This window comes from Oncorhynchus mykiss, chromosome 32 (genome assembly GCF_013265735.2).
Source record: "Oncorhynchus mykiss isolate Arlee chromosome 32, USDA_OmykA_1.1, whole genome shotgun sequence".
Taxonomy (NCBI): Eukaryota; Metazoa; Chordata; class Actinopteri; order Salmoniformes; family Salmonidae; genus Oncorhynchus; species Oncorhynchus mykiss.
In genome coordinates, this window is record NC_050572.1 from 21,189,558 (window position 1) to 21,216,194 (window position 26,637).

Genomic DNA, 26,637 nt, shown 5'->3' on the forward strand with positions numbered 1-26,637 from the left:
CAGCTCACCCTGCTTACACTTTCTACCATTCTTCTTTAACAAACCATCTCCCTTTTCCCCGCCATTTGTAACCGTTTCAAGCTCACCCTCTTCCTCCTTATCTCGAACTTCCTCTGCCTCGCATTTTCTCCACATTCCTCCTCCGTTTTCCAAGTATACGTCTCCTTATGATAATACTGCACTTATTCTGACATACATATTGTTCTTGCCCTCTCCAGAGACAGCATTTTATCAACCTACTAATTTCTCTGCGAAACATGCACATAACTTTCAGATGATCCTCTGAATTAATAAAATATACTTTATTTTTTGTTTACAAGTATTAATACAATTGATTGGGCTTTTATATTGAGTTGTTCTGTTCTTGTGGTACTGGGGTTTTGTCTGTCTGTGGATGTTTCCAACAAAGCCCAAGGCCTGCAGATGGCGATATAGAGTTGCTTAATCTTAGTCAAAAGCGAATGGCGGGAAAAATACATAGCTACTTTCCTTATGAAACACTATTTTCCACCAACATGCTACAGTCAAAGATTTTTTACAACCATCTGTGCTACAGTGGCTAATGCTAGTCCCGGATGTTGCCTATAGCTTTCTACCCTAAACTTTTTAAATTTCAACGGTCAGAGTTGTAATGTCCCAAGGAACCCAGATAGCAAGGACCCTGTATTTGTTGCAGCAGTCATTTTTTTATAGTCATATAGTTTTAAAACACTAATGTGGACCAGGACTAGCCACTGTAGCATGGTAGTGGAAAATGGTACTTCATAAAGTACGTATATTGTTTTTTCCCCCCACCTTCTTGCCATTAAATTGTGTTGAGGAAATTGACGCCTTAGCAGCCTCAATGGAGAATGTTTTATAAACCGGTCCACACCAGTATGTAGCCGGTTGCATACCATTCCCCCTTCCAAAAAAAGTTAATCACAAAGCCTACATTTTAAAATTACAGAAGTTGAGAGTTTCTAAACCATCGTTGTTTTCTGTAATCAAAGACATCTTCCAATTACAGGGTGCTTGCTGGTGCTTCCTCCAGCGACTTTGATTATTGTATTTCAGATGGAACATTGACATGGTATTTGGAAGAACTGACACACTACACAGACAGGAGGGATTGAGTTATTTCAGCATCTTTATTCAAGATAAATCCTACAAAACAGGAAGCACGCAAGATAAACAGAACTCGACATAGAAATTAGTTTTTCCTTAACCAAGCATAGCCACTGAGTGAAGAAATTGTGTAGATATCTTAAAAATTGGGGTTAATTTTTTTTCAAACCGTGACTTTATTTTTTGCACAGAATTCTACAATTATTCAATATTTTAAAATTAAAATGTATTTATTTGCCAAAAAGAACAATAGCAAATGTGTTAGAAGTTTAAAATACACACAAAACTCACATTTGCACAAGTAAGGTTTATTATCGAAAATATCAAACATTCCACTTATAGTATTTATTAGCAGCAATATGAGAATCATGTTGAAACTTCATAAAGGATAACTGCAAAAGCATAAATCTTGATCATAAATAAAAGAGTCAGCATCAGATAGTTATGAGCTTAGTAGGAACGGATGGCGGGAGGGATAGCAGCACAGTCCTCTGCATCAAGCGAGTTATCAATAACCGGTCTGTATTTCAGAGTTACCTATAACAGAAGCACAAAAAGGGAGAGATGGGTTAGTGATAGCAAATTAAAATTGGCAAGCACAGACTCTGCTATTATTGTGTTGTTAAGAATTAAAAGGTTACAATTAATCCTGTCATTTATATTTAGAAAAAAAAAATCTGTAGTTAAACAAACATTAGGCACTGGACTTTTTTTGTGTTTTGTGAGCATACTTACCTTTCCCGTCTTAGGATCCACAGTGGACATGGTATGTTTCCTCCAGTGCTCTTCAATGGGCTTCCTCACCTGTCCCGCCAGAGGCTTGGCATAGTCAAGCTCATCCATACGGTCCTGCAATGGTACAAAGGACTCTTTCAGAATGAAACATCAGTCTACAGACTGGTCAAACTACAACTGGAGAGAGCTCCTATAGTTTATAGTGGTTGTTTGTGTGATAACAATAGCAGTGTCTGTTCATATGCATTACTTTCAGCTCCAAAAAAAAAACATGTCCACATCGAGGCCCCTACCATGAAACAAAATGGAACTGTATGCATACTAGCAATATCACTTTGCCAGACAACAAATTGTCATTGCAGGCCAGGCTAGTATAACAGTGGTTTCTGTCTCTTCAGTTCTTACCTTGAAGTCCTCTCTGGAGTGGGCTCCCCTGCTTTCCTGGCGCTGCTCGGCAGAGTTGATGGTCTGCACAGCGTTCAGCATGAGGTTCTGCAGCTCCAGGGTCTCCACCAGGTCAGTGTTCCACACAATACCTAAGGGGAGGAGACAGAGGGAACTTTAACACTGCTTCAAAACATAATCCCTGTTGCAATCAAGCCCAACAATGAGACAATAAAGACCTTCTGCCCTTGCGAGATGGGGCAATTGAAAGACAATTCACATCAGCAGAGGGAATGAGATGCTGACCTCTGTCGAAGGTCTTGATGTCGTCCAGGGTCTGGTAGACAGCATCCATCTTGTCACATCCCTCCTTCAGGACCTTGCCGGTACGGAACACAGCGGCGTGGTTCTGCATGGTCTGATGACAGAGAGAGGAACAAAGTTTTAGCAAAGAAGTGATGGTACTGTACAAGTACACTGCTCAAAAAAATAAAGGGAACACTTAAACAACAATGTAACTCCAAGACAATCATACTTCTGTGAAATCAAACTGTCCACTTAGGAAGCAACACTGATTGACAATACATTTCACATGCTGTTGTGCAAAATGCAATAGACAACAGGTGGAAATTATAGGCAATTAGCGAGACATCCCCATTAAAGGAGTGGTTCTGCAGGTGGTGAACACAGACCACTTCTCAGTTCCTATGCTTCCTGGCTGATGTTTTGGTCACTTGAATGCTGGCGGTGCTTTCACTCTAGTGGTAGCATGAGACGGAGTCTACAGCCCACACAAGTGGCTCAGGTAGTGCAGCTCATCCAGGATGGCACATCAATGCGAGCTGTGGCAAGAAGGTTTGCTGTGTCTGTCAGCGTATTGTCCAGAGCATGGAGGCACTACCAGGAGACAGGCCAGTACATCAGGAGAAGTGGAGGAGGACGTAGGAGGGCAACAACCCAGCAGTAAGACCACTATCTCCGCCTTTGTGCAAATAGGAGCAGGAGGAGCACTGCCAGAGCCCTGCAAAATTACCTGCAGCAGGCCACAAATGTGCATGTGTCTGCTCAAACGGTCAGAAACAGACTCCATGAAGGTGGTATGAGGGCCCAACGTCCACAGGTGGGGGTTGTGCTTACTACAGCCCAACACCGTGCAGGACGTTTGGCATTTGCCAGAGAACACCAAGATTGGCAAATTCACCACTGGCGCCCTGTGCTCTTCACAGATGAAAGCAGGTTCACACTGAGCACACGTGACAGAGTCTGGAGACGCCGTGGAGAACGTTCTGCTGCCTGCAACATCCTCCAGCATGACCGGTTTGGCGGTGGGTCAGTCATGGTGTGGGGTGGCATTTCTTTGGGGGGCCGCACAGCCCTCCATGTGCTCGCCAGAGGTAGCCTGACTGCCATTAGGTACAGAGATGAGATCCTCAGACCCCTTGTGAGACCATATCCTGGTGCGGTTGGCCCTGGGTTCCTCCTAATGCAAGACCTCATGTGGCTGGAGTGTGTCAGCAGTTCCTGCAAGAGGAAGGCATTGATGCTATGGACTGGCCCGCCCGTTCCCCAGACCTGAATCCAATTGAGCACATCTGGGACATCATGTCTCGCTCCATCCACCAGCACCAGACTGTCCAGGAGTTGGCGGATGCTTTAGTCCAGGTCTGGGAGGAGATCCCTTAGGAGACCATTCGCCACCTCATCAGGAGCATGCCCAGGCGTTGTAGGGAGGTCATACACGCACGTGGAGGCCACACACTACTGAGCCTCATTTTAACTTGTTTTAAGGACATTACATCAAAGTTGGATCAGCCTGTAATGTGGTTTTCCACTTTAATTTTGAGTGTGACTCCAAACCCAGACCTCCATGGGTTGATCAATTTGATTTCCATTGATAATTTGTGTGATTTTGTTGTCAGCACATTAAACTATGTAAAGAAAAAAGTATTTAATAGGAATATTTCATTAATTCAGATCTAGGATGTGTTATTTTAGTGTTCCCTTAATTTTTTTTGAGCAGTGTATTTAACCTCGGTGTTAGGGGGCAGTATTTTCATTTTTGGAGAAAAAAAACGTCAGGAAAATATGCTAGAATATGCATATAATTGACAGCTTTGGATAGAAAACACTAACGTTTCCAAAACTGTAAAGATATTGTCTGTGAGTATAACAGAACTGATGTTGCAGGCGAAAGCCTGAGAAAAATACAATCCGGAAGTGCCCCAGGTTTTGAAAGCGCTGCGTTCCAATGACTCCATATTCAGCTGTGAATGTACCATCAACGAGCTTACGCTTTCTACGTATTCCCCAAGGTGTCTACAGCATTGTGACGTAGTTTTACGCATTTCTGTTGAAGAATAGCCGTAGGCAGCCACATTGCGTAAGTGGTCACATGGTGGCTCCGAGAGAGATTCTCGCGTAAAATACAGAGGTAGCCATTACTCCAATCAGTCAGAGTGAAAAACGAATTGTCACGACTGATATATTATCAAATAGATATTAGAAAAACACCTTGAGGATGGATTCTAAACAACGTTTGCCATGTTTCTGTCGATATTATGGAGCTAATTTGGAATATTAATTTGGAATATTTTTCTGTGTGGTGGTGACCGCAATTTCCGGGCGATTTCTCAGCCAAACGTGAAGAACAAACGGAGCTATTTTGCCTACAAAAATAATATTTTGGGAAAAAATGAACTTTGGCTGTCTACCTGGGAGTCTCGTGAGTGAAAACATCCGGAGTTCAAAGGTAAACGATTTAATTTGATTGCTCTTCTGATTTCCGTGACAAGTTTGCCTGCTAGGCTAGGCTATGATAAACGTACACAAATGCTTGTTGGCTGTAAAGCATATTTTGAAAATCTGAGATGACAGGGTGATTAACAAAAGGCTAAGCTGTGTTCCAATATATTTCACTTGTGATTTTCATGACTAGGAAGATTTATGTCCGTTGCGTTATGCTAATTAGTGTCAGATGATGATAACGGTCCCGTTCACGGGCTGGGCGTCACTACAGATTAACGCTCATTACCAGTAGATTTGATGACCATCCAAGGCATATCAGTTCCATTCCCCCCACAAAATTGTTTTTAATCCATACCTTCTGCATGTTCAGTCTGATCTCGGAGGTCCTCATGCTGCCGTCAGCAAACCTCAACTTGTCCAGGTTGGCCACAGACTCCTCTCCTGCGTTGGGCTTCAGGGGGGAGAGCTTCTCTCCTGCAGAAACACCACATTGCCAGGATTGTCTATCTATTTTTCCAAGGGAGCCTTGGCCTGGCCATTACATTAAGAAGTTGTGGGACAATGCATTATTGCATGTGCTTTTGTCTTGACATACAGGTAAGGGTTAAAGAAGAGAATTGGTACCTGGATTGCAGATGTCAGCAATTGTGTGGGCGCAGGCACGTCCAAACACCACCAGATCCAGCAGGGAGTTGGCTCCCAGGCGGTTGGCACCATGGACACTGGCACAGGCAGCCTCACCACAGGCAAACAACCCTGGCACCACCTTGTCCCCTTCCTCAGGCGTGTAGGTGAGGACCTGTGGAGAACAGGACAGTAAATCATAAAATGATCTGCGGTACAGCAGACGTATTGTCATCTGTGATGTAATATATAGATTATATGATAAGATCGTTTGAATACATTAAACCTAAGAGAGGTCCAGTTTAAAGACTCACTATATCTGTCTCATTAGATTTGCTTACCTATATTAGGGTTATTTCATAGGACTTTTAATAAGAAAATATACAAATATATGACATTTCTTTTCAACGGATGCTGCTAGTTACCTGTCCCTTGTAGTTGGTGGGGATTCCTCCCATGTTGTAGTGGACGGTGGGCAGGACGGGGATGGGCTCTTTGGTGACATCCACACCGGCGAAGACCATGGCAGTCTCAGAGATGCCGGGCAGACGGGTGGCCAGCTGCTGTGGCGGGAGATGGTGCAGCTGCAGGTACGCATGGTCCTTCTCTGGGCCACATCCCCTAGGAACACACAGATAAAAGTCTGTTAGCATGACAGTTGTCTTTCACACCTGAAACTCATAGCAAGGTGGAAACATCTCAATTAGAATTTGTGGGTAGATTCCATGCGAATTCCATTTCCTGTCATTCAGCAGGTAGCCTAGCGGTTAAGAGTAAGAGTGTTGGACCAGTAACCAAAAGGTTGCTGGTTCGAATCATTGAGCAGACTAGGTGACAAATCTTTCGATGTGCCCTTGAGAAAGGCACTCAACCCTAATTGCTCCTGTCGCTCTGGATAAGAGCATCTCCTAAATGACTAAAATGTAACATTCTTGAGGTCGATTTTAGTTTACCAAAGCATGAATAGATGGATTCTAGATTGACCATCTATTTGACACTGTTTTTAAAAATGTGCATGCCAATATTAAATCAATGATCTGACATCGATAGAGCATGCAGTCACACATCAGTTATCCAGCATCAGCACAATACTTCTATGGGTGCTCAGGGAAGACAGAGCCTTGGTGGTGATCTTACCTGCCCTCTCGGATCTCGATGGTAATGGAGCGGGACACAACGTCTCTGGAGGCCAGGTCCTTGGCGTTGGGGGCGTATCGTTCCATGAAGCGCTCGCCCTCACTGTTGATGAGGATTCCTCCCTCACCACGGCACCCCTCTGTGATCAGACAGCCAGCTCCATAGATACCTAGAGGGATTACGTTACGTCATATGAAACCAGCACTGAGGGCACCGATGGACTCCACTTCACTCCCAATGATATTTATAGTATGATTATGTATCCACAGTATGTAAACAGACATGTCTCCCAGCCCTCTGACTTCTATGACCATATGATTTAATTGTCACCAACGATACTAGCCATTGTCACCAACTATGTCATGAAACACGCATGATAATTCAGTTACCTTCAGACTAAGGACAGAAACACTTTCAAGATTACATTTCCAATGGATAGGCTTATTCTGAGTGTTTATCAACTCTTCTCAAATAAATGTTTATTTCATGTTCTTAATTTCACTCCCTAGCAGACAGGCCTCTATTGCCAATCTGACACTGACCTGTGGGGTGGAACTGGACAAACTCCAGGTCTTGGCAGGGCAGGCCTGCACGGGTCACCATGGCATTACCGTCTCCTGTGCTGGTGTGGGCTGACGTGCAGCTGAAGTAGGTACGGCCGTAGCCACTGCAGATTGAGCAGAGTGGCAGGAGTAAGAATCAGGGCAAAATATTTTAACTTTACATCGTCATCAAGGAGGCACCTTCTGCCCAGGGTGAGAATGTTAAAAAGTTAACATTACAACTGGTATAATAGGTAAGACAAAGCTCCCAGATTACTTGGAACAAGCCTTCTAACTGTAAACTTACTCACTACAGAAACATCTACATACCCTGTGGCAATGACTGTGTTCTTGGACCTGAAGCGGTGGATGGATCCATCCTCCATACACAGAGCAATCACTCCTTTACACTCTCCTTCCTCCATCAGCAGGTCCAGGGCAAAATACTCCACAAAGTAGCTGGTGTCATACCTCAGAGACTAAAAAGGTGAGAAGGGTAGAAGAGTGATAGATTAGTGAATCCAGCAAAAACAGGACAGAACATGAGATTCTAAAAGCAGAGTTTGTCAGTAAAATGGAATTCAGAGGAACAGCAGAGAAAGGGTATGGAAATTTAGCACGACTGCAAGTGGTGGATTATGGAATTTTGAGTCAAGACATTGTGACGTACCCGTCCGTAGAGTGTGTGCAGAAGGGAGTGGCCGGTTCTATCAGCTACGCAGCAGCACCGGTGGGCCTGGCCTCCCTTGCCAAACTTCAGACTCTGGCCACCAAAAGCCCTCTGGTAGATCTTGCCATCCTCGGTTCGGCTGAAGGGCATGCCAAAGTTCTCTAGCTGGGGACATCAAGAAGACCTGTTAAATCACTGGCACACCAGCTTTCAGTTATTTTCACAACAGAAAGCTAGAAATAGTAAGGTAGCCAATAAATAATACATGAATGTTTTCATTTTACCAGCCTATCAGTGCTTGTTTTGATGTTGTGACAATCCTTTCTGATTGGGAGGGAGAGGGGGTTCAACTTAATCCCAAAATAATTATAGGTTACATAATACACTAATACGCTTGCACTTTAGCCAATTATTAAATTACACAGAATGTATTAAATCAAATTGTTTGAGTCTATGTAAAGGCACCTACACAACATTGCAGAGAAGAATAAGGGCATTGAAAGGGCACTTTCACTCGTTTTGGTACATCAGAAGGGCTGAAAGGACAGGACACAGCATTAATTCATTAGTCGGAGGGGCCGTTGAATTCTGCTGCAGCGCTTTTAAAGCTGCAATATGTAGGGCAACCCAACCAAATTCACATAGAAATGTGAGTTATAGATCTGTCACTAATTGAATGCAAATGTAAGAAGCAGTAGATCTGTTCTATGTACGCTATTTCTAAGTCTATGCTTCCTATTCTTAACTTTCGTTTTTTCATCTTTTACATCCGGTTCTCTATACCAGCTTCGAACAGCTGAAAATACAATATTTTTGGATATTGAAAATAAATTTCCCAGCGGTTTTGATGGTACAATGATTTTTTCCCAAACTGAAAGGCCATCTAGAATTAGGCCAACTAGAATTAGAATTTTTGCAACCAGGAAATGGCGGAGCAATTTCTGCATATTGCACCTTTAAGCATGGGACTTTTGCTTACACCACCACTAGCATGTATTTTTACATTACATTTTTGTCATTTAGCAGACGCTCTTGTCCAGAGCGACTTACAGGAGCAATTAGGGTAAAGTACCTTACTCAAGGACACATACACATTTTTCACCTAGTTGGCTCAGGGATTCAAACCAGCAAACTTTTGGTTACTGGCCCAATGCTCTTAAATCACTAGGCTACCTGCTGCCCCACGCTTGCCACATTCCCCTACTGGACCCTTCTACCAACTCCGCTTTCAAGAGGCTGGTTACCTTTCAATACATTTCTTTTTCCACAAAGAACCATCAGCAGCATAGTTTAATTTACGTTAGTGAATATCCTGCTTTCCCATTTTGTTTTCTTTGCCATATCTAAAAAGCTGTGTGTGTGTTTCACCTCCACAACGGCATGTGGGGCCTGCTCTGTCATGTAGTGTATGGCGTCCTGGTCTCCCAGCCAATCAGATCCCTTCACTGTGTCGTAGAAATGCCACCTCCAATCATCTCCCTCCATGTTTCCAAGGGCTGCATTGATCCCGCCCTAAATGCAAAAACAACTGTTCAGGACTTGAACTATGGACTTATTTTGTAGATATTGCATGGAGATAGGCCTAATACAAGTGTAAAACATTAAGTTGGCTGATAAAGCCACTGCAGTGGGATATGGTTAATTCATTGTGAATTTAAAATGGCATTGCTGCCTTCTGTGTATAATGCAAACAGAGTTGATGAGACTTGTTATCAGGCAACACAGGAATTTAAAAACTTATTGGAGATAGGCGTATCATCCAAAGGGTCTCAGAGATAACATGAAGTGTCGTTTTGTTAGATAAAATCATTTTTCATGTCCTAAAAAAGGTCCATATAGCATGCATGATCGATTTTGTATTTCCACTCGTTCAATTTGCAAAGAAAGGAATCTGTGAAAATCTAACCCTAAACGTTGTTTCAACCAGTCAAATCACGTTCATATTAATTCCTCAGAGATCCTAGAACATAACCAGACTTCACTATATCATTAGGGGTGTAGTATATCCTATAGAACACCAAATTGGGTCAGAGAGCGACGCCTTCATGGCACACCGATAATGCGGGCGGTCTTCACTTGATCGACTGTAACTTTGACAAATAAGCACCAATCGGGGTCAAACAAAGCTAGCTAGATAGCCAATGAGCTGGGCTTTACAGAAACCCTGTATGTCGCAAAATTTAGCTGCTAACCTTGTGCGACAGTAAGCCTTTTCCTTTTGGACAAGAATTATAAGAATATGGAGAGTTATGAAGTTATGAAAACTGGGTGTTTTGCAAATGTTGAACTTATAATATGGCTACTAATACTGGGAAAGCTAAATCAAAGTCCAAGTATACAGATTTGACAATATTCTTGCAGAAGAATGTAAATGTCTCCATCACGATTTGCCCAAATGTACCTGGGTGACTTCACACTAAATGTCATGTAGTTTGCTCATACTTCAAGTTAATCGTCTGAAACTTTGCACATAAACTGCTGCCATCTTATGGACACCATCAGAATTACAGAGTGATGGCTAGATGTGGGACCTTTCTGTTGCATTTCAAAGACGGTGGTAGAAAAATATATATATTTGTATTTTCTTCGACCAGATCTGTGTTATATTCTCCTACATTCAATTCACATTTCCGCAAATTTCAAAGTGCTTCCTTTCAAATGGTACCACGAATATGCATATCGTTGTTTAAGGGCCTGAGCTACAGGCAGTTCGTTTTAGGTATGTCATTTTAGGCAAAGAAAAATTAAAAAGGGGGCTACCCCAAAGAAGTTTAAGGGGACAATCTGGGATATTTCCTGCTGTTACATGGTCATTTCCCATTGAATCTTGTAGAATATATAACTTGATATATACCTGTGCAGCCACCGTGTGCGACCTGGTGGGGAACAGCTTTGTGACACAAGCTGTGTTGAAGCCAGCCTCAGACAGGCCAAAAGCAGCACGTAGTCCTGCCCCACCGGCACCCACAACCACGGCATCAAACTCATGGTCTACCACAGGGTACTGTGTGGAGATCTGTAGAAACCAGTAAAAACACAAGCACAAAACATTAACATTTCAGTATTTTCTCTAGCTAGAGTTGCATAATACAAATTGTCTCTACAAGCACCGACACAAATTAAATACATCTAAAAGACAATATATTTTGTGCAAACATATTGAATCCATTCATACAGTAATGTCAAAGATGAACATGGAGTACGCAGACTTACGCCATCTGACACTTTAGCCTCGTTCTTCCCGTAGATGGAGAAGTGGAGCTTCCTGGAGCTCTGGGATACTGCCAGAAGCTAAATGGAGAAAGAATATAGAACATAGGCTATGCATAGCTATTGATGAATGTACTCAATTGCAAGAACTAGACTTATCCACAAAATGTCAAGTCAATTTATGACTTGTCTATAGGCCTCTAACAGTGTAGTTTGCTCAATGTTTTAAAATGCAGTGAAAACACAGCCAGCTGATGGTTACATAATTAATTAAGGTGAGACTGCTGCAGCAACATGTACCCTAACGCGGAACCCAAACCGGCTGCGTGCGTGCGCGCGCCATCGTGCCTACATTTATTTTGTCCCCCTACACCAAACGCAATCACGACACACAGGTTAAAATATCAAAACAAACTCTGAACCAATTACATTAATTTGGGGACAGGTTGAAAAGCATTAAACATGTATGGTATTAGCTTGCTAGCTAATTTGTCCTATTTAGCTAGCTTGCTGTTGCTAGCTAATTTGTCCTGGGATATAAACATTAGGTCGTTATTTTACCTGAAATGCACAAGGTCCTCTACCCCGACAATTAATCCACACGTAAAACGGTCAACCGACTCATTTCTAGTCATCTCTCCTCCTTCCAAGCTTTTTCATCCAACGCTTGCGCAAGATACGCGAGCGGTGTGGTCTACCTATAATACCCTGACTACACCGCTCACATCGCATGCAAAATACATTTAGGAATCTGTTATTAAATTATTGCTCACGCAGGTCAACGAGCATCTGTGTTGCCAAGGGCTAAAATAGAAGTCGTTCCTATTTCTGACACAGATCACACTGCAAGTCCTGCCTCTCCCATCTCCTCATTGGTTTATAGAAGCAGGTACCCACGTTTAAAGTTAATCTTTAAACATATGTAAAAAATGTTTTGTTTTCTGAATTTTTACAATGAGCATTTCTGTAATTGAATTTGGCGCTCTGCAACCTCACTGGATGTTGGCCAGATGGGACGCTAGCTTCCCACATACCCTAGAGAGGTTAACGATGGCAAGGGAAGGTGTTTGGCAGGCGCGAACGAAAGACACTGTGTGCTAGCTTATGGATGACTCCGGTACACAGCAGTTGGAGGCGACATCGTGTGTTAGCTAGCAGTGTCGCCCCCGCCTACTGTGTACCGGATTAGCGAGCGGAAGGCTTGACGGTATAATTTTCTACGGTACCCAGTATGTTGGAGCGACACAGTGTTCTAGCTAACACACAGTGTAGCTCCAGCCTCAACCGGTATACAATGTCCTTTTCCCCTGCCTTTCAGGAACTGTTTTCCCACAGTTATGTTAACGACGGAGAGAGCAGGCGGGAGATAGTTAGCCAGCAAAGATGACTCCGGTACACACCTGGCGGGGGCGAAAAACCTCATAAGTATTATTTCCCTTTTGACCCACATCCAAATGTGTCACCAGCATGACGATGTTGTGCTCGTTCATGCAGGAACCAATGGGGTGCTGGGGGGGGGGGGGGGGGGCGCCCCAAATTCCAGGCTGCAGTTGCACACTTACAATTAAGAGCTGGCCAAGCAGTCAAAGGTATCAATATTTGCCAGTCTCAACATCTCCTCTTAAAACACAGCACGCATTCAAAAGGTAGCCGAGAGACATTTGTCATCAAACATAAATCAATGTTTGACAGACAACACAAACCAACTCATCACAGATTCAGCCAACACTGGGAACTAGCCTCCTGCTTGGTCAGCCACATCGTTAACAGCTTCTTAGCTAACATGCCTTGATTGACCTTCAATACACTAATGGTAATGGCTACTGCAAGGTTTAATTCACTCGTCATACACGAGCAGCACCAATTATATTTATTAAGCTATTCTTCAGAATCGAATTGCCATGGATATTTATTATGAAAACTATTTAAGCTGTGACAAATTAAACTAGCTCCCAGTATTGCATAGCAAATTATAGTTAGGTAACTAGCTACGAAACTCCGTCAATGGTGAGACGTCATTGACAAGCTGATGTTACAAAACAGGGTGGGTTAAAGTTCAATTCTCTGCGAATACCAGCTCATATGAACACATTCATGAGTCCAAAATATAAATTAGTTCATAGTGATATTCGATAGCAACAGTTTATCTCCAAATACTTGCCGCCTTAGCTGACAGGATCTTTTTGGTGAGGACACGGGAGGCAGTACACACCACGGCCATGATGGGTGCTCGCTTCGTCTGGGGAAATCTACGTCACCAAACTGCTCTGACACGTGCCGGAGCATACCATCTCAAAATGAAAATAAATAGTCCTCATTTATATATTTATTAAATCATCAAATAACTTTCTTTATTACTGTTTTGATATTTCACAACTCATAATTCGGTTTACGTCATTATATTGACAATATATAAATTGACTCAAATGTAACTCACCTCTGCAAAGTCTAGTTTGGGAAATTACGCTATGTTTAACCCGGAAGAGAGACGAATGCAGTTCGATTGAAGAGACGTTATCATTCTTTAACAGAAGGTATCTGCAATATTACTTAAACCATGCTTTCCTTTTGGTCGCGAACACTTTCTGCAGGTTATGTATCAGGTCCTATTAACTAAGTTGGTTTGAACGGAACTGAATTCAGAATGCATCGATCCAAGATCAGTAAATAAAGCTAGTTAGCTAACAAACTAGCTCTGATTCAAGCTTATAAAAAACTCCAGTTTGACAGTCAACCATCGAGCCCTTTCTGTCAACTTGTAGTTCATGTAGATAGTAAGGAAGAACAGTAGAAACGCACCCTTCAGAATCATGACGAATATGCTCATTTGTAATACCCCATATTTAAATGCTTTTGCGTCAATAAATAATTTATTGGTTGTGTTTTCACCAGTGCAGTTTAGCCAAGATTGTGAGCAGTTCATGCACATTATTAATATGCAGATATGATGTCACTCATTACATTTATGCTACCTCTGCAGGCCAGATGAACAACCTGAATGACCCCCAGGAATGGAACATCAGGCCAGAGCAGAGGGGGGGTGGTGGTGGCAGCGATGGGAACAAGTGGAACTATGCCCTACTGGTGCCCATGATTGGTCTCGCTGCCTTCCGTAAGTACTGTATTACACAAGTTGCACGTTGCTTGTTATGACTAGACATAATAACAATGTTACTGACTGCATTACTGGGCAATCAGAGGGCCACTGTGCTCAGTTTACATACATAAATGTTAGGCCAATGAAAATGTACTATACTGTTGATGTCTTACCATATGCATTAACTCTCAATGCTCATCCTGAAATCCAAGATTGGCATGTCTGATGACAAACTTTCCTTACTTTCATTTGGTAAGATAAGGTCTAAGTAAGTGGCAACGTTGTGCATCCACAACTTGTAAGGCACAGGTAGATAGCAAGCTAAATGCAAACATCTTTCAGGGTGGATATGGTCCAGAGAGTCACAGAGGGAAGTGTTGGAGGTGAAAGAAACGTTTGACAAGAGCATGCAGACCATCCGTGATGACATGGAGCTGAAGTACAAGGACACGCTGAGAGAGAACCGACGGGAGACGGTCCACCTGGAGCTGGAACTGGAGAAGGAGAAGAACCGCGTGCAGGGCTACCGCCAGGCCATAGCCTCCCAGAGCCAGCAGCTGATGGAGGAACGCAGGAGGCTTAGCCAGGAGCGGGAGGCCCTGACTGGCGAGAAGAGCCGACTGCTGCAGGCTGGCGGAGCTGGGGCCCTCCTCCACACGGCTCTGGAGAGGGAGAGCGAGTGGCACCGGGGAGCCATAGCTGCTCTGAGGGAGGTGGAGGAGGGTCTGGTGGAGAGGCAGGGGGCCTTCTGCAGCATCCTGGTGCCCCGGGAGAAGAGGCTGGAAATGGAGAAGGACTTGCTGGTCAGAGCTGGCAGAGAACGGGCTCTCGCCCAGCTGGATATGGACACCGGCCTCAAGGACATCTTTAAAAATGACCGCAACTGTGCACAGTACCTGAACACTGACAAGCGCAAGAACGGTAGTCTGATGTGGATCTACCTCAGATACTGGCAGCTGCAGGTCACACTACAGAAACACAGGAGAGCAGAGGCCACGTTGTTGGGAACACAGTCTAGCAATCTATGATGTCGCTGGGATTATGAGCCAAAGTGATATTTATTAATGATGTGTAATATGTCCTATGAGGAAGGACAAGCATTTAAAATGAGTACAGCAAATTATTGTTGATAATCTAAAAATGTGTATCTGAAAGAGAAAGTAAAAATAAAAACTGTAAACAATATGGTTAACCCTGTAAAGCACTTATTGAACCTAAAATGTTATTTGCATGACCAATATCCTATTCATAGAATCCTATAGTGTTTTATTTTTTATTAAACTAAATGTTTCCATCATACAGTACATCTCATCTCAAACCTGTGTTTGTGGGGTATGCAAATAAAGTACTGCACTTGCACTGTGTATATCAGTTGTCATGACGCTAGCCCTTTCAATGAATCAGTTAGCAGAGATGTGAACAAAGGAACTCTCCCGCCAAATACTCCTAATTAAACATTGTTCCTAATTTAGAGAAAGTGGAAACGGTTAGTGGAGAAGCCAACGTTTTGTTTCATGTTTGTGACCTAATGAAAGACAATACAGGCACGTTACCCTAACTCTGTTTATACAGGTTCCTCAGTTATGAGGCTTGCATGTGAATGTCGGATAAAATGTTTGACGAAGTAGAAGAATACTTTTGAAAAGATAATGTGATTTAGTCTTCTAAAATGAAAAGTGTTTGTTTTATGGTAATGTGTGCCCAGTCAGTGGCCCCGCCCAAGTGAGTAGAAATTGGTTGGAAATAATGAACCAACCCCTTTTCCACTCTAGAATAAAAGCCCCCGTGACGAAAGTCACTTGTTTAAAAAGGGCTAATTCTAATTTCAACTCTACAGGCCAGAAAACGTGAGACCTTGCGCCACACGTGAAATGGTATGAACTCTGAACTATTGAAAAAGGGGGGTCCCAGTCTCAGGTCTTTTGCAGACTCCATCAGGTTTTCTTCCAGAATGGTCCTGTATTTGGCTCCATCCATCTTCCCATCAATTTTAACCATCTTCCCTGTCCCTGCTGAAGAAAAGCAGGCCCAAACCATGATGCTGCCACCACCATGTTTGACAGTGGGTATGGTGTGTTCAGGGTGATGAGCTGTGTTGCTTTTACGCCAAACATAACGTTTTGCATTTTTGCCAAAAAGTTCAATTTTGGTTTCATCTGACCAGAGCACCTTCTTCCACATGTTTGGTGTGTCTCCCAGGTGGCTTGTGGCAAACTTTAAACAACACTTTTTATGGATATCTTTAAGAAATGGCTTTCTTCTTGCCACTCTTCCATAAAGGCCAGATTTGTGCAATATACGACTGATTGTTGTCCTATGGACAGAGTCTCCCACTTCAGCTGTAGATCTCTGCAGTTCATCCAGAGTGATCATGGGCCTCTTGGCTGCATCTCTGATCAGTCTTCTCCTTGTATGAGCTGAAAGTTTAGAGGGACGGCCAGGTCTTGGTAGATTTGCAGTGGTCTGATACTCCTTCCATTTCAATATTATCGCTTGCACAGTGCTCCTTTGGATGTTTAAAGCTTGGGAAATCTTTTTGTATCCAAATCCGGCTTTAAACTTCTTCACAACAGTATCTCGGACCTGCCTGGTGTGTTCCTTGTTCTTCATGATGCTCTCTGCGCTTTTAACGGACCTCTGAGACTATCACAGTGCAGGTGCATTGATACGGAGACTTGATTACACACAGGTGGATTGTATTTATCATCATTAGTCATTTAGGTCAACATTGGATCATTCAGAGATCCTCACTGAACTTCTGGAGAGAGTTTGCTGCACTGAAAGTAAAGGGGCTGAATAATTTTGCACGCCCAATTTTTCAGTTTTTGATTTGTTAAAAAAGTTTGAAATATCCAATAAATGTCATTCCACTTCATGATTGTGTCCCACTTGTTGTTGATTCTTCACAAAAAAATACAGTTTTATATCTTTATGTTTGAAGCCTGAAATGTGGCAAAAGGTCGCAAAGTTCAAGGGGGCCGAATACTTTCGCAAGGCACTGTACATGGCTACCGATACCGAGTCGATGTGCGGGGGTACAGGTTAGTCGAGGTAACTGAGGTAATATGTACATGTAGGTAGGGAAAAAGTAATTATGCATGGATAATAAACAGCAAGTAGCAGCAGCGTGAAAAAAAAGAGGGGGGGGGGGGTCAATGGAAATAGTCCGGGTAGCCATTTGATTAGCTGTTTAGCAGTCTTATGGCTTGGGGGTAGAAGCTATTAAGAAGCTATTAAGACAAACTATTGTTTGTACAGATGAACGTGGTACCTTCAGGCATTTGGAAATTGCTCCCAAGGATGAACCAGACTTGTGGAGGTCAACAATTTTTTTCCTGAGGTCTTGGCTGATTTCCCCATGATGTCAAGCTAAGAGGCACAGAGTTTGAAGGTAGGCCTTGAAATACATCCACAAGTACACCTCCAATTGACTCAAATTATGTCAATTAGTCAGAAGCTTCTAAAACCATGGCATTATTTTATGGAATTTTCCAAGCTGTTAAAAGGCCCAGTCAACTTAATGTATGTAAACTTCTGACCCACTGGAATTGTGATACAGTGAATTACAAGTTAAATCATCTATCCGTATACAATTGTTGGAAAAATTACTTGTCATTCACAAAGTAGAAGTCCTAACTGACTTGCCAAAACTATAGTTAACAAGAAATTTATGGAGTGTTTGAAAAACTGATTTTAATGACTCCAACCTAAGTGTATGTAAACTTTTGACTTCAACTGTATGTATATAGGTCATTTCTGTTTTTGCTTTTTTAATATTTTGCAAAAATGGCAAAAAAATACTTTGCATTTTGGGGTATTCTGAGTAGATTGAGGGACTTTATTAAAAATCCATTTTAGAATAAGGCTAACAAAATGTGAAAACGGTCAAGGGGTCTGAATACTTCCGAATGCACTGTATATTATGGCATTAAATTAAATCAAATTTTATTTGTCACATGCACCGAATACAACAGGTACCTTACAATGAAATGCTTACTTACAAGCCCTTAACCAACAATTACGTTTTAAGAAAATACCCTCCCCAAAAAAGTAAGAGAATAACAAATAATTAAAGAGCAGCAGTAAATAACAATAACGGGGTTATATACAGGGGGTACCGGTACAGAGTCAATGTGTCAATGTGCGTGGGCACTGGTGTTGAGGTAATTATGTACATGCAGGTAGGGTTATTAAAGTGACTATGCATAGATAATAACAAAGAGTAGAAGCAGCGTGGAAGGGGGCGGGGGGCAATGCAAATAGTCTGGGTAGCCATTTGATTAGCTATTCAGGAGGTAATGTTAGAGAACCCTTTTGCAATTATGTTAGCACAGCTGAAAACTGTTGTTCTGATTAAAGCAATACAACTGGCTTTCATTAAACTAGTTGAGTATCTGGAGCATAAGCATTTGTGGGTTCGATTACAGGCTCAAAATGGCCAGAAACAAAGCATTTTCTTTTGAAACTCGTCAGTCTATTCTTGTTCTGAGAAATGAAGGATATTCCATGTGAGAAATAGCCAAGAAACTGAAGATCTCGTTCAACGCTGTGTACTACTCCGTTCACAGAACAGCGCAAACTGGCCCTAACCAGAATAGAAAGAGGAGTGGGAGGGGGCACAACTGAGCAAGTGGGTCAAGTACATTAGAGTGTCTAGTTTGAGAAAGACGCCTCACAAGTCCTCAACTGGCAGCTTCATTAAATAGTACCCGCAAAACACCAGTCTCAACATCAACAGTGAAGAGGCGACGCCTGGAATGCTGGCCTTCTAGTTAGAGTTGCAAAAAAAGCCTCATTTTACAGACGTCTCAGTTTAGAAGCTGGAATCCTTTGCCAATTTAATATCTCCCATAGAAATGAAGGTGTGTTTTTTGTTGATGACTAAGACAAATGGGAAACTTCTGTTCTTTAATTAAAATTGTGAAAACAATTCATGAATATTTTTTTTAGAACGTAATTTCACAAAATTACGTGTGGACTGTGACAAGCACATCTACAGTTTCAGTGTTTGAAAATGAATAGTACTGCTCCCTATTTGATGGTACATTCTAGTCAAAAGAAATTGAGTACCTGACTCCTCCCTATTAATCACAAATGTACTCTAATTCATTAAGCTGGAGACCCATAATTGGCAACAATTAAAAATAATCAGGCCTATTGTTGAACTTTTGCATGGCCATAAATATACTATAAAACATGCTACCACGAACGTCCATGTGGTAAACATGATACAAAAATAAATAAGTTAGAAAAACACAGGTTAAAAAATGAAAATAGTTATCCCAAATCACCTAATAGTTAGACAGCACACATTTATTTTCACCATAACACAGTAAACTCAAGCAAGAAAAAAAGTGGTTGTGTCAGTAACTATTGTGCCATCTTCGACAAGTTTGTTACTGAATGCTGTAATGCATTGTGGTTAGAGTGTTGGACTAGTAACCAGAAGGTTGCAAGTTCAAACCCCTAAGCTGACAAGGTACAAATCTGCCGTTCTGCCCCTGAACAGGCAGTTAACCTACTGTTCCTAGGCCGTCATTGAAAATAAGAATTTGTTCTTAACATACTTGCCTAGTTAAATAAAGGTGCAATATTTAAAAAATCCTAAAATGAAATACTATTCCGGTATCTATACAAGTCCATAATCATGACTCTGGGCTTCCAACCATCTTTATCAAAGGTTCATCGTCAGAGCAGTCTTGTGACCGATTTCTCTTCTCTGCCATAGCTTCTGGTGAAGAATGAGGGGGATTCGTGAGCATCTTTAACAAGAGTTAATCATCAGAGTTCTCCTCTTCCAAATAAATACACAAAAAAACTATGAGTACTGCATAATAGGTAGACACTGACAGATTCCAATGTGATTTATCAAACAGTGCAGCTCTCGACTATGTCAAAGATAATCCAAATGGGAAGGGAAATATACAATAAGTGGAATTCTTACCTGCACTTCTTTCGCCTGCGTTTCCCACATTGGCTCTATAGTAATCTTCCAAGGCTTCTTTAGTTTCACACCTCTCCAGAATAACCATCAGGGTCTTCATTGATGGATTCCTCACCATCTTCTTGATCAACAGCTCATCATCTAATCTATCATCCAAAGACCCTGATAAAGCAATACAAATCAACCGTTGCATAACAAGACTCACCCTAACCTAATCTTCTAGGGTGTATTTTGGATGTTTTTAAATCCATGCTTTGACATGTGCTGAAAAATTATTGTCACCTTCACTTGTGCTTTGAACAATGTTGGTGCTCCATCTGTTGACTGCTTTGTTTGTCTTTCCTGGCACACTCTTCTTCGCTGGTGTCGTGGTCTTCTTTACAGCTTTAAGAGGCTTTTTAACTAGGCTTATTAAGGGCTCGTCATCAGAATCAGAATTCACCTCTTCCTCTGACAATTCAAACAGGATAAAGGAAAAACATTATAGACCCATCAAAAAATGATCTGTCAGCATACATACTCAGCAATATTTGTAAAAACGTGCTCTGTAGGATAAATTACCTCTGCTGGTTTTGCCTTTTCTTTCACTACAGTTGTTGCTGTTGGATTCTTTAGCAACACAGCTCTTCAGTATTGTCCTCACAGTGTCTTTAGATGGAGACCTGGTTAGATTAATCAATGGTTCATCCTCTGAGCTGTCATCGGAGGATTCTGGCCATGTAATCAGAAAAGACTATTGGATTAGAATCAATGATACAACTGTCAGACATATTATGCCATAGTGAAAGTATAGAGACAAGAGATGCTGTGTGTTCTCAACTATCCTCCTGTTGTGGTTTTTAAGAACTTTACTGGGTGTTTCTCTGGCTGTTGTAGGGAGTGTCTTTGTTCGGGTTTGTGTCTTCAGCTTGTCTACCATCTTGATCAGTGGCACATTATCGGAGCTGTCACCTGATGAGTCTGGTTAAATAGACAATAAGATGAACAGGAAAAGCAAGTTTATTCCCCGCTAAAGCCATTTAGTACATGAATCAAATCCAATTTTATTGGTATAATGCGTTGCATACAACAGGTGTAGACTTCACAGTGCAATGCTTACTTACGAGCCCATTCCCAACAATGCAGAGTTAAAAATGTAAGACAATTATTTACTAAATAAAAGATAAATAAATAAAAGGGTGTCAATGTAAATACTCCGGTTGCCCATTTTATTAACCTTTTAACAGTCTCATGGCATGGAGTAGAAGCTGTTCAGGTGCCTGTTGGTCCAAGACTTGGAGCTCCAATACTAATTGCTGTGCGGTAGCAGAGAGAACAGTCTATGACTTGGATGGCTGAAGTCTGACAATAGTTAGAGCCTTCCTCTGACACCCCCTGGTATAGAAGTCCTGGAAGGCAGGGAGTTCGGTCCCAGTGATGTACTGGCCCGTACCCACTACTGTCTATAGCGCCTTGCAGTCGGATGCCAAGCAGTTGCCACACCAAGCAGTGATGCGGCCAGTCAAAATGCTCTCAATGGTGCAGCTGTATAACTTTTTGAGGATTGAGGGCCCATGACAAATCCTTTAAGATCGTCCATGGTTCTTAGTGATAGGGACACCAAGGGAGCAGAATGATTGGAATGGTATCAAATACAGTGCCTTCGGAAAGTATTCAGGCCCTTTGACTTTTTCCACAATTTGTTATGTTATGGATTAAATAAATAAAAACTCATCAGCAATCTACACACAATACCAAGCGAAAACAGGTTTTTTAGAATGTTTCCAATTGTATTAAAATATATATACACCTTATTTCCATTTATTTTTCAGACCCTTTGCTATGAGACTTGACATTGAGCTCAGGTGCATCCTGTTTCAATTGATCATCCTTGATGTTTCTGCAACTTGATTGGAGTCCACCTGTGGTAAATTCAATTGATTGGACATCAATTGTAAAGGCCCACACCTGTCTATATAAGGTCCCACAGTTGACTGCATGTCAGATCAAAAAACCAAGCCATAAGGTCGAAGGAATTGTCCGTAGAGCTCAGAGACAGGACTGTGTAGAGAAACAGATCTGGGGAAGGGTACCAAAAAACATCTACAGCATTGAAGGTCCAAGAACACAGTGGCCTCCATCATTCTTAAATGGAAGAAGTTTGGAACCACCAAGACTTCCTAGAGCTGGACTGCCCGGCCAAACTGAGCAATCGGGGGAAAAGGGCTTTGGTCAGGGAGGTGACCAAGAACCCGATGGTCACTCTGACAGAGCTCCAGAGTTCCTCTGTGGAGATGGGAGAACCTTCCAGAAGGACAACCATCTCTGCCACACTTCCCCAATCATGCATTTATGGTTGAGAGTGGTCAGACGGAAGCCACTCCTCAGTAAAACACACATGGCACGCCGCTTGGAGTAGGTGCCAAAAGACACCTAAAGATTCTCAGATCATGAGAAACAAGATTCCCTGGTCTGATGAAACCAATAATTAACTATTTGTCCTGAATGCCTGGAGGAAACCTGGCACCATCCCTACGGTGAAGCATGCTAGTGGCAGCATCATGTTGTGGGGATGTTTTTCAGTGGCAGGGGCAGGGAGACTAGTCAGGATCAAGGCAAAGATGAATGGAGCAAAGTACACAGTTATTCTTGATAAAAACCTGCTCCAGAGTGCTCAGGACCTCAGACTGGGGCGAAAGTTCACCTTCCAACAGGACAGCGACTCGAAGCACACAGCCAAGACAATGCTGGAGTGGCTTTGGGACAAGTAGCTGAATGTCCTTGAGTGGCCCAGCCAGTGCCAGACTTGAAAATAGCTGTGTCGCGACCCTCCCCATCCAACCTTACAGAGCTTGAGAGGATCTGCAGAGAATGGGAGAAACTTCCCAAATACAGGTGTGCCAAGCTTGTAGCGTCACACCCAAGAGACTCGATGCTGTAATCGTTTCCAAAGGCGCTTCAAAAAAGTACTGAGTAAAGGGTCTGAATACTTATGTAAATGTCATATTCCCGGTTTTTATTTGTCATTATGGGGTATTGTGTGTAGATTGAAGACAAAACAATTTAATCAATTGTAGACTAAGGCTGTAACAAAATGTGGAAAAAGTCAAGGGGTCTGAATACTTTCCGGAGGCACTGTACATCAAACGTGTTTGATGCCATTCTAATCGCTCCGTTCCGGCCATTATTATGAGCCGTCCTTCCTCGGCAGCTCGTCTAGTAGGATTGCGTCACTGGGCAGGTCTCGGCTGGGTTTTCCTTTTGTAATTTATGACAGTTTGCAAGCCCTACCACATCCGACAAGCATCAGAGCCGGTGTAGTAGGATTCAAACTTAGTCCTGTATTGACGCTTTTCTGTTTGATTGGTCGTCAGAGGGCATAGCAAGATTTCTTATAAGTGTCTGGATTAGTGTCCTGCTCGTTGAAAGCGGCAGCTCTAGCCTTTAGCTCAGGACGGAAGTTGCCTGTAATCCATGGCTTGTGGTTGGGATATGTACGTAAGGTCACTATGGCGACTACGTCGTTGATGCACTTATTAATGAAGCCGGTGACTGATGTGGTAAACTCCTCAATACCATCGAATGAATCTCAGAACATATTCCAGTCTGTGCTAGCGAAACTGTCCTGTATCTTAGAAATATGGCCTTGATACAATAATTGAGGAACTAGTCTCACCTGTGCATATGTTTTGAGTGTTCTGGACGTTATTTCTGCTCTTCACATCGTTAACCTCTCTGGCTGTGTTGAAGGGTCTCTTTTTGAATGGCAACGATGTCTGTTTAACCATCTTTATCAAGGGTTCATTGTCTGAGCTGTCATAGGAGTCCTCATCCTGGGTTGAACCTAGAATTACAACATAGACCAAACAAATTGATGCCACCTTCCATTCATCCATTCAGAATAGTAGTAGTGTGTGTGTATTTTACAGTATTCAGGACAGAGAGGCTTGAGAGAGGTTCTCACCTGCGATCTTGTTCTTTGTCTTCTGGATGCCATTACCTGTTCCTCTTTTGATATAAGTAGTCCCTTGCCCCTTTGCTTGTACAGTGGCTTTTTTAGGTCTGGGAAGTCTCTCCAACTTTGTCAAGGGTTCATCATCTGAAGTGTCATCTAAACCTAATCACACAAGCAGCAAATATCAACATATTACTCAAAATAAGGTAAATTCCCTTACGAAAAAAGATTGCAGTATAACTGCAGTTAGAGTGCAGTATAACTGCAGTATGCTGCAAATACTGCATCCCAAAAAAATGACTGCAGTAGTTTTGCAGCATAACTGCAGTATATTCTAGTTATTGCGTCCAAAATACCACAGTTAACTGCAATTACTGCACTTTTACTGCAGTTTGAAAACTGCAATCTTTTTTTGTACGTGTTACTTTATTGAATAGGTGTTTATAAACGTTTTCATTTCACATGTTCTCTCACCTGAATCGTGTCTAGTGATATTCTGGCTATTTTTACACTGGGTCTCATTGGGCTGGTGCTTCTTGTTTATTAATGTAATCACAGGTTCATAATCGGAGCTTTTATTTAAGGACTCTGACCGTACAGCTAAAAAAAAAAAAACATGTTAGATGTGAACACAAAGAATAAAACCAATATCGGTCATTGTGTAGATTCAAAAGGCATATTCACCTGTGCGTATATCCACCATGTTTTCGCCCTGTAATATTATGACAATGTCGCTAGCTGTTTAAGCAAAGGTCTATGTGCGGAGAGACTTTCCAGGAGTAGAAAAACTGCAAGGTTAAAATTTCCTTTTGTTTACGATTGCGAGATTAGCCCGCTGTCCTTTTTTGATGACGTCATGACGTCCAGCGTTTGGTGGGACGTATTCATTACGCCGATTTTGTTGCAAAAACGTTTCTTAAACGGAAGCAAACAGAACGAAACGGGGAGGGACGGCTTTTGTGGAGCGATGGGTACCGATGCTTCGAGAGTGGCTATGTGTGCAGAGGGTCCCTGGTTCGAGCCCAGGTAGGGGCGAGGAGACGTGTACACAACGACTAGTTAGATTAAAATGTTAACAGGTATTGCACGTTTTAGGAAAAACTATGTCGCTAATAATCCTGTTTACATGGACACATCTGAAATCTGGCTACTCTAATAAATGCAGACAATCAAAATAAACGTTATACTACAGAAATCATGTTATTTTTGTGAAGCATATGTAAGCATATGTATATGAAATGGCTAGCTAGTTAGCGGTGGTGCGAGGTAATAGCGTTTCCTTGCTCTGCAAGGGCCGCAGCTTTTGTGGAGCGATGGGTAACAATGCTTCGTGGGTTTCAGTTGTCTGTGTGTGCAGAGGGTATCTGGTTCGAGCCCGGGTAGGGGCGAGGGGACAGAAGGTATACTGTTAAACGTATTTGATTCCGAGTTCGGACATATATAACTACTAGGGGTTTACATGTAAGGGGTTTACATGTTCTAATAATTTGAAAGATTGCTCAGAAAACCAGGTGTTTTAATAAATGTATGTTTACTTCGATTAAGCTCAGCAGAGTAAAGTGTCTACATGACTATTGCATAATCTCCCTACTTCCATAATCAGTTTAATATCGAATTATTACGGTGCATGTAAACGTTCTCACATTTTACTAGGCAAGTCAGTTTTGAACAAATTCTTATTTACAATGACGGCCTACCGGGGAACTGTGTTGTTCAGGGGCAGAACGGCAGATTTCACCTAGTCAACTCAGGGATTCGTTCCACCAACCTTTCGGGTTACCGGCCCTAGTGACAAAGAGCTGCAATGTGGGGAATCGTAGGTGGCTCGCGTTTCAGCTAGTTTTATCTTGTTCTTGATACCATGTCTTGTTTTGACGTCTTTGCTAATATGGCAAAAATTCTCTAGCTAGCAAACCAACAACTGTAACGATGTATTTGAGAGACAAGTGCTCATTGTGCAAATGTAGGAATGTTTTCAATAAACATTGGATACAAAATATACTTTATATGTTGTCAACAATCTGAGAGAAATGTTCGGTTTTGTTGCTAAAAACATCTCCCTACTTTGAAATGTAAACAGCCCCATGGTTTGACAACCCTAAAAGGGATATACCTGCAAGAAAGTGGTAAATAAGGGTCTGTTTGAAAGGTAATATACCACATATTTTGTCTGAAATGGGTACTGGTATCAGATATACGAAAAAACAGACATAAAAAAAGCATCCATGGTAAATTTCTTGGAATCTGATCTGTGTATGAAAAGGATATTATATCCCTTTCCTACAGAGACATTAGTCCAAGTTACTTGCTAAAACAATGCAAGTACAACCAATACACAACTGTCTTTACAAGAACCAGTCAATAATTAAAGCCAAATTTTTACATTTATTTTTTATTTCACCTTTATTTAACCAGGTAGGCCTGTTGAGAACAAGTTCTCATTTACAACTGCGACCTGGCCAAGATAAAGCAAAGCAGTGTGACAATAAACAACAACACAGAGTTACA

The 26,637-nt window shown here is 42.1% G+C and overlaps 3 protein-coding genes across 7 annotated transcripts; 1 reads left to right on the forward strand and 2 right to left on the reverse strand.

Annotated features, from left to right (window-relative positions):
- Positions 1 to 1,111: 1,111 nt before the first annotated feature.
- LOC110488064 (succinate dehydrogenase [ubiquinone] flavoprotein subunit, mitochondrial) lies at positions 1,112 to 13,462 on the reverse strand. Of its 3 annotated transcripts, none has more exons than XM_021560043.2 (15): positions 13,316 to 13,462; positions 11,158 to 11,235; positions 10,799 to 10,960; positions 9,313 to 9,456; positions 7,945 to 8,109; positions 7,605 to 7,753; positions 7,275 to 7,399; positions 6,733 to 6,901; positions 6,021 to 6,216; positions 5,596 to 5,770; positions 5,327 to 5,445; positions 2,533 to 2,644; positions 2,248 to 2,378; positions 1,843 to 1,956; positions 1,112 to 1,644 (listed from the first exon to the last, which is right to left on the reverse strand). In XM_021560043.2, exons 1-15 carry the CDS (start codon positions 13,373 to 13,375, stop codon positions 1,558 to 1,560), a joined length of 1,986 nt encoding a protein of 661 aa, XP_021415718.2. In that variant the 5' UTR covers positions 13,376 to 13,462; the 3' UTR covers positions 1,112 to 1,557. The 3 variants fall into 3 exon arrangements, with proteins under 3 accessions (XP_021415718.2, XP_036827483.1, XP_021415719.1); XM_036971588.1 differs by having other exon boundaries at positions 13,367 to 13,430; XM_021560044.2 differs by lacking the exons at positions 10,799 to 10,960; positions 11,158 to 11,235; positions 13,316 to 13,462 and adding an exon at positions 8,414 to 8,480 and having other exon boundaries at positions 9,313 to 9,452.
- Positions 13,463 to 13,534: 72 nt separating this feature from the next.
- Positions 13,535 to 15,521, forward strand: ccdc127b (coiled-coil domain containing 127b). Its single transcript, XM_021560045.2, has 3 exons — positions 13,535 to 13,688; positions 14,135 to 14,266; positions 14,594 to 15,521. Exons 2-3 carry the CDS (start codon positions 14,140 to 14,142, stop codon positions 15,277 to 15,279), a joined length of 813 nt encoding a protein of 270 aa, XP_021415720.2. The 5' UTR covers positions 13,535 to 13,688; positions 14,135 to 14,139; the 3' UTR covers positions 15,280 to 15,521.
- A 3,625-nt stretch (positions 15,522 to 19,146) lies between these two features.
- On the reverse strand, positions 19,147 to 24,990 carry LOC110488067 (DNA mismatch repair protein Msh3). Of its 3 annotated transcripts, none has more exons than XM_021560047.2 (9): positions 24,814 to 24,990; positions 24,604 to 24,729; positions 24,139 to 24,291; positions 23,851 to 24,018; positions 21,048 to 21,155; positions 20,757 to 20,906; positions 20,478 to 20,645; positions 20,196 to 20,357; positions 19,147 to 19,979 (listed from the first exon to the last, which is right to left on the reverse strand). In XM_021560047.2, the coding sequence occupies exons 1-9, from the start codon at positions 24,830 to 24,832 to the stop codon at positions 19,897 to 19,899; spliced, it is 1,137 nt and encodes a 378-aa protein (XP_021415722.2). In that variant the 5' UTR covers positions 24,833 to 24,990; the 3' UTR covers positions 19,147 to 19,896. The 3 variants fall into 3 exon arrangements, with proteins under 3 accessions (XP_021415722.2, XP_021415721.2, XP_021415723.1); XM_021560046.2 differs by having other exon boundaries at positions 19,147 to 19,982; XM_021560048.2 differs by having other exon boundaries at positions 19,796 to 20,013.
- Positions 24,991 to 26,637: the final 1,647 nt, after the last annotated feature.